We start from the raw sequence: 13,169 nt of genomic DNA on the forward strand, positions 1-13,169 counted from the left end.
TGATTCACTATTTGTGGTGCGTTGTTCATGTCAGAAGATGTACACTGGTTCCGAAAAGAGGATATTAAGGACTTCCGGTGATGAATATATATTCGACTATGGTTTTTCAGGTTGTCCCCAGTGTTGTCGGTGGCGTGGTTATGATAAATTCGTTTGTAGGATATTACACACGTACCAATCTTCTGGTTCAAATAGTTTATTATAACAGCACAACGTTTCGTCCTAAAAGTAGGACTTCCTCAGGTGCTACAGATCAAAAAGTTTCAACACGGAGTAAGTCACAGTGATATTTAACGTACAAAAGTTACATGTCAGAGAAAATACTAAGTGACAGTATGGTGAAAATACAGGAGTTGTTTCTTACCTATTTGAATGGCTCAGATGTTGAATGGCAATTGGGAGAATGTTTAATGTGTATTTATAGTGTGGCTGGGAGGGCGCTGGTGTTGGAATTTGAATAAAGACAATGGGAGTAGCTAGCTGTGAATATTTAGGCCGTCAGGTGTTAATGTCTTTAATTTGGAAATCCACAAGGATTCCAGCTTTTTTCGAAGCGGGTCGTCCATTTTATTGATTTTCACAATGCCAACTATTGAAACGTCTTGGATTGTGTGTTGATCTGAATTGAAATGGAGCGCTACTGGCATGTTTGAGTTACGACGGATGGTGGACAGATGGTTATTGAATCTTAATCGAAATTCTGTTTTGGTCTCTCCTACGTACTGTTTTTTGCATTATTATATATATATATATATATATATATATATATATATATATATATATATATATACATACAGACACATACATACATAAATACATAAATACATTCATACATACATACATACGTACATACGTATATACACACGTACATACGTACATACGTATATACATACATCCATCCATACATACATACATACATACTTACATACATACATACATACATACATACATACATACATACATACATACATACATACATACATACATACATACATACATGTTTTTCAGAGCGTTCGGAACCGTGATAAGCCCTTACTTACCCTAAAATTATCATTCAGGATGCTGTAAACCATTGGATTGACAAAACTGTGAGCTGTTGCAAACCAGAGAACGAAACAATTGATCGTTCTTATGGTATCTTGGTATCTCAAGTCACCGTACAACTTGGGATGAAAGGTATTGACAATCTTGAAGATATGGAGAGGTAGCCAGAAGAGAGCAAACAGAAGTACAATTATCACCAACATTTTGATCACCTGAAATGAAAAATAGACAGATCTCGAGTATGCAATATCGGTTACCGTAATAGTTTGCCTGACGGTTTAAGGATTCTTGCGCTCCAGACATTTACGACACTGGCATTTGGCTTGGTATATGGTTATAGTGTCTGGTTTTACTGCCACACATATTCCCACAAAATGAAAGTGTTACAAATGTTGGTTAGTACAGTGTTTTACCATCCTAAGACATGCGTGACATGCTCAATGAAAGTGTCTATGAAATCATCATTCACGTCTCGCTCAAGGTTAACTAACTAAAAGTATTGCTTGAATAAGATCCCTTTCAAGAATTGAAAGACCTACAAGTTGATTTCACGTTACTTCCTACTTGAGCCCACCTCTAAGTTTGGAAAAAAAGACTTTCAATACATTATCTATCACTAATTCAATTATTTCTTTTCGACATTTAATACAGTACCAGGACATTTAACTGTTAACCAACAAACATATATGTCAAACATCACGTTGCGTATGTCAAGAAAGCCTGCAGCGGGTGCGAAATTCATGGGAAAATATACGTCAACAGAAAACCCACTTCCGAAACGTGATCGTCGGCGGAGCAGTAGGCACGAACAATTATAACCTGAATATTAGTTTTACGTTTCTGAAGGCGATCGATGAACCGCAAAACGGTTGAAACTCATTACGAATTAGAAGACATCTCAATGAGACTGAATTTTCGCCAATATTTTCTACAATGTCAAATTTCTAGTGAACATCTTTCAATCTCTTTACCTCGTATCGATATCGATAACGGATGCGTTGATTAGCATATTGTCGGTGACTCGCACGGCAAGAAGCACAGCAAGATATTTCATAATGTGTAAAACGAACACATAGGCCTAATTCTATAGGCGATAGGCAGAAAAAAGAACTCAGCCCATTCCAGAAAAAAACGTTTGGAAGGAGTGATGAATCAAAGGAAAGAGTAAGTTCATTTTCATTAAAGTGTCGTTAATTTTAACCTCATTACAAGTCATACAAAATTGCTAAAAACGTTTATGTCTATTTATTTATGTTAATAACCGTTTTTGCGGAAAGTTTCTAGAAAAAGTCACAATCCTCAAAATTGTGTTGGATGCTCTGATTTAAAATGACTGTTTTAATCTTCGACAGGACTGTTGCGAACATAAATCAAAAGCGTCTGAGGAAAAATATGGGACGGCAGGTATGTCAAAGGCATTCAAAACAGACCACGGTAAATGTACTAATTTACAACGATAAGTGTCGTATTTTTCAACCTTGATAGATGGTGGTTTGTTATCGCTCTTCTTAATAAGCGTATACTCCTTCTGAGAAACCAGGAATTGGCAGCAGGTGACAATATTGAATTGAGTTCTGAAAATGATTACCGTTTGAATATTAATCAGCCAGATTAATCTTCTTACATGAACTGAATTTAGGCCGAGTTGATTTGAAACCTCTTTAAGTATGTTTGAGTACAAGGATCTAATAGGCCGATATTACCTTTTTCTTCGCTTTAGCCTGTCCTTGGTCTCTGCTCTGGTCGGCATTTCCAGGAATAGTGCGACCCCATAGGCGTAAACCCACAGCGATGTAAGTGAAACACAGAATGCAAAGTGGTATGACATACGTCACAAGCAACATCAAAATCTCGTAATATTTGGCAAAGACTAGATCTGGGTGCCATTCGCTGCAGAAGTAGATGATCCCGTCATCGTAGATTCTGTGTTCCACTCTGACGAAGACAGTTTGGATCGTTGCTAGGGAACCAGCAAGCAGCCAGATGAAGATAAAAACAGTCTTTGATCTGTTCTTGGTAACACGTACTTTCAGTGGGTAGAAGACTGCAAAGTAGCGGTCAACTCCAACGGCTGTCAGTGTGAGAATACTCACTATAACTGCAATCTGTAAGGAGGCGATAAATAAAATTGTTCGGCATTTTCCACAACATTAGTCCTAGCAATTAGTCAGTAGCGAGTAAGGTCAATTGTAGCAAGAGCAGATTTAATGAATAAAATCTTAAAGGGTCTTGCCTGCAAATACTCCACTTTGACACCGTTCAATGCTTACGGATATTAGAGACATAATGCAATATAAACACCGATAAGTGATTCTGTACAGTAGGTCTCCCCCTAAATTTGTAATGCGCATAAACCAGAAAGGCGACTCGAAATTTTTATTAAATTTAGGAGAGTTTAATTTTATTATGAGTGTGAATAAAAATTATTGATGAAGAGGATGCACTCAATATTTGTCTTTTTCCAAATAAATCAATACATGAGAAAGTAAGACTTTCCTGTATTGTAATTGGTTCAAATACTGCTTCAAGTTTTCTTTGAGACCCTTGATCACGAAATGTCCACAGAACTGTTTCGTTTTCCTGGTTTGTCTAACTTTAGCACGTAAGTGGGCGCATCTCCGTGTCGTAAACTTCAGCAGAATCTCTCACTTTAACTCTCCTGCATGTCTAAATCTCGGCCTGGGTGTCTCTAAAGTATTTCTGATTCAATAATTGCTATGCTTGTTATCGACACACTTAATTTCGAGTATTTGTATTACTCAAAGCTCTGGACTCCTAAAAATTTCGTAACTTTCAAGTTTGAGAATTACTATGCGTGCTGCGATGACGTCAATAATTTTACTTTCATAGTACATTCTCTTTCGATATCAACAAAGGCAAGACTCAATATTTGCACGTATATACGGCATATTTGCCGAAAGCTTTCGAGCGCCATTGGTTTGGAGAGAAATACATCTGGACATTCGTCACTGATACTTCAGCGCCGATTTCATTAGATGATTACCTGCCATTTTAAAGCCTATCGCAACAAAAAAGCAAAATTGCCTTCGAATTTTTGTTAAATTAACAAAAAATAAAAAGAAGGGAACAAAAGCGCTTCAATTATCGCTGATTTAACGGTTCCTGTACAAAAAGAGCAACGATTACAAAAGTATTCTTAATTGTACTCAATCAAAAACATCGACAACATCCTTTCTGATTGTGAAGAAGTTGTATATACGCTATTAATTTATCAAATTAATCAATCAAATCCCTAATAATAACCGGCAAACACAATTTGAATTATAACCTTGCGCCTAAGAGAAAATACTTAAAACTTGCATGAATGTTGAGGAATCCGATTGCTCATGCATGCAAAGTACGAACCGTCATTCTCATGCATTGGTGCATTCCGTAAAGTACGCGTTAACATATGCTGAAATGCTAATCTATCTTATTTGGCAGTTTGTTCTGTACTGACATTGAATACTCAAATATGTGCCTAACATTTCTGGATAGTTTGAAGATATGAGTTAGTCAAATGAACGTTTTTCGCATGAACGACTGAAACAATTCCCAGATATTCTTCAAACTGTATGAACTAATTAAAGGAATGTTATATTCACGAGGAATTCAGTAAGCGCTATATCTGTTGCCATTTGGAAAGAATTCGTCAAGGGTGTGTATCATGCAAGATATTTATCTGGATTGATAACAAAGTTGGTAGGCGGGCATTAAATTTTTCACACGTACACATAATGTGTACTAACAAAAGAAAAGCTTTGATATTATTCCCGTGGTGTAAGAAGCACTCGATACACTAGGGTTAGGTTTCTTCCTCGAATAGAGAGGTAAAAAAACTATCAACATCAGGAGTCGTTAAATTAAAATTTAACTCAAAACTCATTACTTTTCAAAAAATAAAAAATAAAAATAAAAAAAATGAGCGAAGTCTAAAAGTGTTCCTTTATTCATCTAAAGTATAAGTTCTACTGTAAGTAGACAACCTACGCGGGAAGAATTACTCCGATAACAGAAAGATCAAAAACGATATCAACTAAAGCGATGAGAAAGTCAAGAGCATACATATAAAGGATAGTAATGTGCCGATACCTGAAAAAAGAGCAAAACTGTTGATTTTTGTTTTAGGCAAATAGGTTGACTTTGCAGTGGTCTACTGCGCTGTTATTCTCTGTGCCTTTCTAGCACTTCTACGTCCATCAAGAACATATGCCTTTATTGGTCTCTGTCTTTTGATTCGCAAGCAATTAAGTAAGTGGAATTTACTGCAAGAAGATTGAATTCCGTAGAATAGATAAAGGTCTAAGATCAAGATTAAATCTTTGCTGCAGACCCGAGCATTCAAGATCGACATTGCGCATGGCATGAACGGCGTGATCTCTAGAAAAAAAAACATGCATTAAGGAAATGGTTTGGCCATTCGCTCTCGCTCATCTCATCAAGAAGAAAGCAAAGTCTAAAGGGAATATTTTATTGTAAAGATTACGGCGTTTACCTTCGATTGATTTTACTTGATACGTGTTTAGTAAGTTGAGATCGAAATGAATTGTTTATGGACAGGTCTTGTTTGATGACAAAATTAATCGATTTTACGGATAATTAGTTTACACCACATTTCGTACATAGCATACCAACTGCAAACTAAGCAAAGACATCAAAGAATGAGAGAAACAATGTTTCGTCCTTTTGGTATGAATAAAATTACCTTACTTTGATTTCCAATAGGAAGGGTGTACTTTTGACGTTTCAAACCTCGGTTAGTATGCTCTCGATCTCTAAGTTCCATGCTAACGAATGAAATGTTTGAGACAACTCTGTCGCACGTGGTTGAGAATCTCTGTCGCAAGTGTTCAGTATTGAGAGAACGCTACGATGTCACATCACGTAATTAATGGCGCCAACGAGCCTTTAATGAGACCCTCAGGTTGACAACACAGTGACTCCTGCATGAAATGTCACAAACGTAAATGTATAATTAATTTCATTCCGATAAGGAAAAGAAAAAAAACGTAAAAATAGAATTATATACTAATGCATACTCAAGGTTTTAATCAAACTACTCACTTTGGAAGTAGATTTTAGAATATCTTTTGGTATTTTGGATTTTGAAAAACGGCATACACGTTGCCAGATGGTAACTAGGTCACCGAGATGCTAACTCACGTGGGTTCGTTTAGTCCACAACCAGCTGGCGAGAATTTACTCCCATGGGACTCGCGGTTACGAAGGCAAAACGTTTGCCACGAGACTTATCCAGTCAATTTGAGGGTAGGTAATTGATAACTTCCAATGAATCAAAAATACACTGTTGTTACAAACCATTTTCCTGCAAAATTTGTTCCTCCGTTCGACTCATGGTGCAACCCTTGCAGCTGAGTGTATGCATGTATCAGTAAATACTCGAGAGCAGGGGCTGCTTTGAAAAATTACGCATGACCCAACTATCGAAATTATATGATAATTTTTTGTAGCACACGTCTTGTAGGGTACTTTAATTACTCACTTAAACATTGTTGATGAGCGTGTTACATATTTCAAATTGAAAATTCAAATGGAATGAAACCGTTCGCAAAGAACGTGACAAATGTGTGTTCAGGCTTCTTTATGACCAGCTTGAAAACCGCATACCATAGGTATGTTAAACAAGAAAAAGTCCCCGATAATTGAAACGAAAATTACTCGTGAAGTTCACAATACGTGAAAATAACATGCACAGTGTTTATCCCACTTCTTTGCATTAATTTATTCATGAACTTCACAGCAAAAAAGGCTTACAGCGCAAAGACATTACACATTATTGTGGGATTTTATTGCCTGAGAAATTGAATACTTCACGCTGATCACCTAAACATAATGAACCAAGCAGGACGTCTTGACCAGATATAATGAGTATCACTTATTTTCTTGTATCCAGCAGTGAATTTATGAAATCAAAAGTTTAGTTCATTTACCAATGTACACTCATTCCGAGTAAAATAATTTTAAAGTGGTAGGCCTAACTAGAAGCTGCTGGGTTCATCGCTTATCTTGAGCATTATTTAACCAGCTTTGTGTATAATGCTGCTCTGATAGCCACACAGCTATGTGTGTGTGTGTGTGTGTGTGAGAGAGAGAGAGAGAGAGAGAGAGAGAGAGAGAGAGAGAGAGAGAGAGAGAGAGAGAGAGAGAGAGAAGAGAGAGAGAGAGAGAGAGAGAGAGAGAGAGAGAGAGAGAGAGAGAGACAGACAGACAGACAGACAGACAGACAGACAGACAGACAGACAGACAGACAGAGACAGACAGACAGACAGACGCACAGAGAGAGACAGACAGACAGAGAGAGAGAGAAAGAAAGAGAGAGATTCAATCAATACGGGTAAATTTGCTCAGTTCTACAACATTTACTTTCTTTATAGTTAAATCTAAGTTGGCCTACGTTTGCTTCGATTGAGATAGATATTTTAAACCAATAACAAAACGATTACATTTTGATTCTGGCATAGTAACCTTCTTTATGATGCTCATAATATGTATACGACTTTAGATTCAAGGAAATTTAATAATGCATCCGTTTGGGTAAAAAAACCAAGTTAATTATGATTTTCGATTGTTCAGAATATATTCTTTGGTGTGCCTTTTAAATATACTTCACTGCATTCACTGCCACAAACGTAACCCAAAGGCGGATAAGTCATGTATAGTCTAGAAGAGATAATGTAATTGTGATGATCTTAATAATGTCAATAAATCGATTTCTGAATTTTATGACCAAATGAGGGGCGATAGTGATCATAAGTGTACATTAGGTACGCTGAAACTATTGACAGAACAGCTGAGTGCAAGCATCGTATGAACGCAAGCATCGTGACCTCTGAGAAGTGTTAAACTTTCCGTCGAGGCTTTAAATATCGCGCGACTGGTAAGTGTGTAAACAATGCCGATTCCATGGCCATATTATCAGCCATTAGTCCAGCAGTGGAGATATGACGAATTGATTGCGAGAGTAAAACAAAGGGTTTTAACAAATGCAGAACGAGAGGACTAGCTGTTGGAGTTACTGAACATATATGCAACATTGACATACCACAGTCGTTAAAGAACAATGTTGATGTTGTTAATAAATTTCCATCTCATAATTACGGTATCAGTATTATTTTTCTGTGGCAACATATGCCTTATGCTTCTGTGGCCAAATGTGGTTGCACACACCTGGCTTGAAACCTCTAGATTGGCAACGTGTTCTTTAAATACTTGCACTACCAATCACCTCGTTATCAGCGTAAAAGCTATGTCTCACGTTTGGGCGAATAACATTTTGTTTAGCATTTGAAAGTCTAGGTTACAGCTACGTATGGGATAACCAATTGAAATTATTCCAGCAACAAATATACCTGCAGCGGTCAATACAACGGAATATCGTGATTTTCGTTGGGTGCAATTAACCCCTATTCAGGCATATAAACAAGCCCTCCGTCTCAGGATTTAATACTCCTTCTTCCGACCGGGAATTTCCTGAGTATTTTACAACGACGTACTAAACTCCTTTTGACGGTCATGTCATGAAGCGGCATCTGCAGCAGTAGGACACGTAATTGGATCTGTTTGCCTCAGGAGTCTAGGAACATATGCTTATTTACACTGGGCAAATACCAGCACCAGTCCTCGGGCAATATACTCATACATAGACGTAGGATTTATTATGACGTACCTAATTTGTATCGGAGAAATTAATCCATCTGCCTCGTCTGTCGATGCATGACATAAGTAGACATGCAATGCTCTCCTCTAACATGTAAGAGATTCGTTTTGTATATGAGATTTCTGACCTTAAAACAGGTATTGTAGGGAGCTCTGTCGACTTGAAGTAAATCTTCCTCAGGTCTCCCGTTGCGTGACATGCACACGAATGTCGAGTGGTAATTTTGCGAAACAAGATAAATGTCTGTTTCTTGAAGCGAGGCTCTAAAAGTAGTAACTCTTCCACTGTTTCTGTCACAGCGGTTTAGATACATTACATATAAAACGCATCCTATTTCACAAGCTGGAGTTAATGTCTTACCAATCTGTACCTACTTGCCTGCCTCTCGTTTCCTTACCCAACTACCTACGAACGTGCTGAACGTACGTACTAAACTTACTTATGTACTTACTGACTGAATGAGCTTCTTACTTATACTCACTTATTTACTTAATTAATTGCAAACTTACTAACTTACTTCCATACTTCCCTACTTACTTACTTACTTACTTACTTACTTACTTACTTACTTACTTACTTACTTACTTACTTACTTACTTACTTACTTACTTACTTACTTATTCATTTACTTATTTTTCAAAAAAATAATTTCTTTTTCTTTGGAATTGTTTGTGAAAGAGGTTCTACTGAGGTCAAGTGATGGAAACTTTATTTAATACCTTGAACTACAGCTGCAACAACTAGCAAAACGATAACCATTGTAATATCAGTGGGTGAATGAGTTACAACCAGTTCCAGTGGTGAGCAGTGCACTCTGAGTATAAGCACACACTGATTTGCACATATTTGCATACATGAATTAATTATCATGACCATTCATTAATTTTCTCGATGTCTAAAACCGGGGTTGAATATATGCATGGTCACCCATTCATTCAGAATATTTCGACATGTCAAACAATCTCGCATCAAACAAAATTCATAAAAAATGGCCGACTTTGTCCCTTTAACTTCAGCTATGATACAGCCGCGTTTGGCAGTAAAGTATTAGGGGTAACTTAATAACTTTGATTGGTAACAGGTAAACTGTCAAGAATAAACGAGTATGGTGTATAGACGAAGTCTGTTAGTAAGGAAGGAATGAGATGATTTCAATTACAAAAGAATGACGAAGTATGAGTTCGTACGCATATTTTCTCGACATCATTTTTTGTCTCCAGAGGATTTTTGTGCTACAGTAAGGGATAATCTTGATTATATTTTGCGTTAGTTCTACGAGATTAAAATTATAAGCAAACTCTCCATCTCAAATACACCATTTGTATATCTAATGTCGGCAAAGCGGTCTTTCATGACTTAATCTTTTCTATACATTTCTAGCTAGAATACACCGTAGCTTTTTTTAAACTATCACAGATGGAAATTATTTCCATACATGGGGTAAATGATGCCTCAATTACAACTAAAAGCAGTTGATAACATTGTAAGTGAAGAAGTACCTTTGGATACGTAAAGGTTGACGATGTTTCTTTATAAGATAATGCGCGCATTGAAACACACAATTTAAAACGTTTGCTCAAAACGCTTCTCATGGAATATTTAGACAATCTCTTTCAACATTAGGAATTGAAATCAGTTGTCACCATGTAAAGTTTGGCATACGGAAAACAAGTTACCGTAAATTTCTAATATTTCAAATTCAAAACGGCCGCTATACCCTGAGTTGACATTACGGGGAAATTTTCGGTTTTCGATGAAGAAAACAGGACAGCGAAAACTTTATTTATTATTTATTTATCCGAAATGAGACCCCAAAGGTAGTGGGCCATAAAATTTAAGTAAAAATCTGAGTGCTCAAAAGGATATTCTCAAGCAAATCAAAGTACTATGTTTGAATACTTGCCAGGAACGTGGTTGGTAAAAAGTAGGTCTGCTTTCGGGCCATGATATAACGCCTCGGTAGCTGTAGCTTTTCGACGTATGTTTTCCAGTACTTTTGTTTTGTCTGCCATACACCTTGTTCTACTCGTAAAATCATATCGGAATGCCCGGGCAAAAGTTATCGTGGCCTATTAAAGTGGCATTGAGGCCGAATTGTGATATTGTAAGAACATCATTTCACTTCACGAAAGAACATTTATCTTTCACAGAGGGTGCCCCTCGTCGAGGAGCTACGTTCATGCAAAATACATTTTCCATTTTGCAGTTAATGATTTTAAGCAATTCCCTACAGGAAACAAAATTATGAAGCTGTGTCTGACATAATCAGGCAGGATACAAATTGAGTATATTATGGACTCCCAGGGTTTCAAAATCGATTTTTTTAAGTCTCTAAGCAATCGTATGATCAACGTAACCTTCTGAAACACCAACAATCTTTCACGTTTATAGCACCTATGGCCATCATTAAAGGATTCCTGGGTAAATCATCAGTGTGCGCTATTACTCCTTAATTACACGTAAGGTAATGTTATGACTGAAGCTAAAGGCCTTGTTAGTAAAAACACAATAAATGGGATGTTTCCTTTACGTTCGACAAGGTTTACATAAAACTCTCCCGTGCCCTCTGCAAGGGTTGCTTATAATTCTAAATAAGACAGGATATTAAGATTCTTTTATGCGCCTTGCACGTTACTTATGGGGGTTTTCTTCAGCATTTAGTTGAATTGCCAGCTGTCGTGTTGACGTCTAGCATGTTTTACAACGTTCGCAATGAACAAACAAACTCCAGAACGCGTACGCATGACGTCAACACGTCAATCTGTAAAAACCGTGATTACACAAACTGCCATTTTCGGATAAAAGCATATCGTAGTAGATAAAAAAACGCGAACGCATTGGCGTCTTGCCCCATAATAGTTTTCTACCGCATGCATTTGATTCTAGGAATCGCACATTAAACATTTCGCTGCAGCTGCAGTTTCCTATTGTCCTCTTTTTTGAAATAGTTTTACAATTACTCAGCGGTGTACTGACGAAAACGGCTGAAACCTACGGAGGCATGACCTTTATCATGCAATACAGTTACTGTTGTCGTTGAAAAAACGTACTAATATAGTTTTGGCGGGAAAGTGTATACGACACGCGCGCATTAGTGTGAAAATACAATTTGATAGACTGCTGACGTCGTTCTTTCTATCGTATATGACAGATCCACTTGAAAGTAATGAAAACATTCTTCCTAATACCTTACAGAATGTACGGTACCCCTACTGTAACCACCAAATAAAAGATATTGTCTGTGAACTCCATTCGTTGCTTGTTATGTTCACTTGGTTTCCGTATTCTATGCCATAAATATAAACATGAGTCAAAGACAAAATGTTCCATCATCAGCACTAGCAGTCATGCATCTGCTGAAAATTGACACGTTTATCAAAGAAAATCGCGGACTTTGGCGTCCTTACTTTTTTGAGATTCTTTTTTTCTGACTCAAGGCGTGTACGCATTTAAAAGAAACCACTCGGTGACATCCATTCTATCACAACGGTCGAAACGTTAATATAGAAGCAAGGTTCCCCACGAATACACTAGTTCCTTGAGGTTTTCGAAGTGTCTGTTGCAAAGTTTGCATTTAATGCACATATCTCAGGGTTAATATTAAAAAAAGAGAAACTAACCTGTTGAATAAAGATAACTGTCGGGCACATAGCGTTACCAAAGATCCAACGACCGTACATTATGGTAGGAAAGGTAAACGGCATGCAGAAAATAGCGATAGCAAGATCGGCCACTGCAAGGTGAATCAGGAACGCGTTCAGGTCTGTCCGTCCGCTCCTCTCGCATATCAGAACGATGATTACAATTGCATTACCGAGTATGGATAAAACCATATTGCACGTGAAGGCAAATGTTAAAAACACCTGACTCCTGAACGACATTGACAAGCCAGAGTAATTTGGCTCGTCCACGTTCTCCACGTATTGCGTCCAGTTAATGGTCTCATTCAGAGACACGTTGTACTCGGCAAAGACGTGCTTGTATTTTTGGTAAAAATACCACAACTGCGCCATTTCTTCCGTCATCCTGTGAACCAGTAAAGAAAATCAACGAAGTGGACGGCTGCAGTCTCAGTGCTGACTTTAGAAACCACTACAACTACACTCTCGCCCGGTATCACATCAATTCAAACAGTAAGCGAACGTCACCAGTCACGTGACCACCGATTTTGGCTTCTTTCCCTGCTTATACATTAATTCAGACCCACTTTCGCCTGTTCCTTACTTTTAGCATGACACGATTAAGACTAAAGACTTATATGGCAGCATACGAAAGTAGGCTCACAGTCACTGAATTGACATATTGCTTATTTCCTAAATTATAGCGTTTGCAGTTACTGCACACAAAACCAGTCAGACATATACGGCGCCCTCAGACTACTGTAAAACACTTTGAACTCGCGACATGCTTTTAGCGAAATGAGAATTTGAATTTGAATGAGTAAGTT

At 37.5% G+C, this 13,169-nt stretch overlaps 1 protein-coding gene across 1 annotated transcript; it reads right to left on the reverse strand.

The window, feature by feature from the left end:
• Window positions 1–2,729: 2,729 nt before the first annotated feature.
• Window positions 2,730–12,747, reverse strand: LOC139122320 (substance-P receptor-like). Its single transcript, XM_070687715.1, has 2 exons — window positions 12,586–12,747; window positions 2,730–3,149 (listed from the first exon to the last, which is right to left on the reverse strand). The coding sequence occupies exons 1-2, from the start codon at window positions 12,745–12,747 to the stop codon at window positions 2,730–2,732; spliced, it is 582 nt and encodes a 193-aa protein (XP_070543816.1).
• Window positions 12,748–13,169: the final 422 nt, after the last annotated feature.

The sequence above is a fragment of the Ptychodera flava genome, chromosome 22 (assembly GCF_041260155.1).
Source record: "Ptychodera flava strain L36383 chromosome 22, AS_Pfla_20210202, whole genome shotgun sequence".
Taxonomy (NCBI): Eukaryota; Metazoa; Hemichordata; class Enteropneusta; family Ptychoderidae; genus Ptychodera; species Ptychodera flava.

Coding starts and splice junctions, on each gene's coding strand:
- LOC139122320 (XM_070687715.1), bottom strand. CDS start 12,747: ATGACGGAAGAAATGGCGCAGTTGTGGTATTTTTACCAAAAATACAAG. Junction 3,150..12,585: donor CAATGTCGTTCAGGAGTCAG/GTGTTTTTAACA, acceptor GCCTCCTTACAG/ATTGCAGTTATAGTGAGTAT.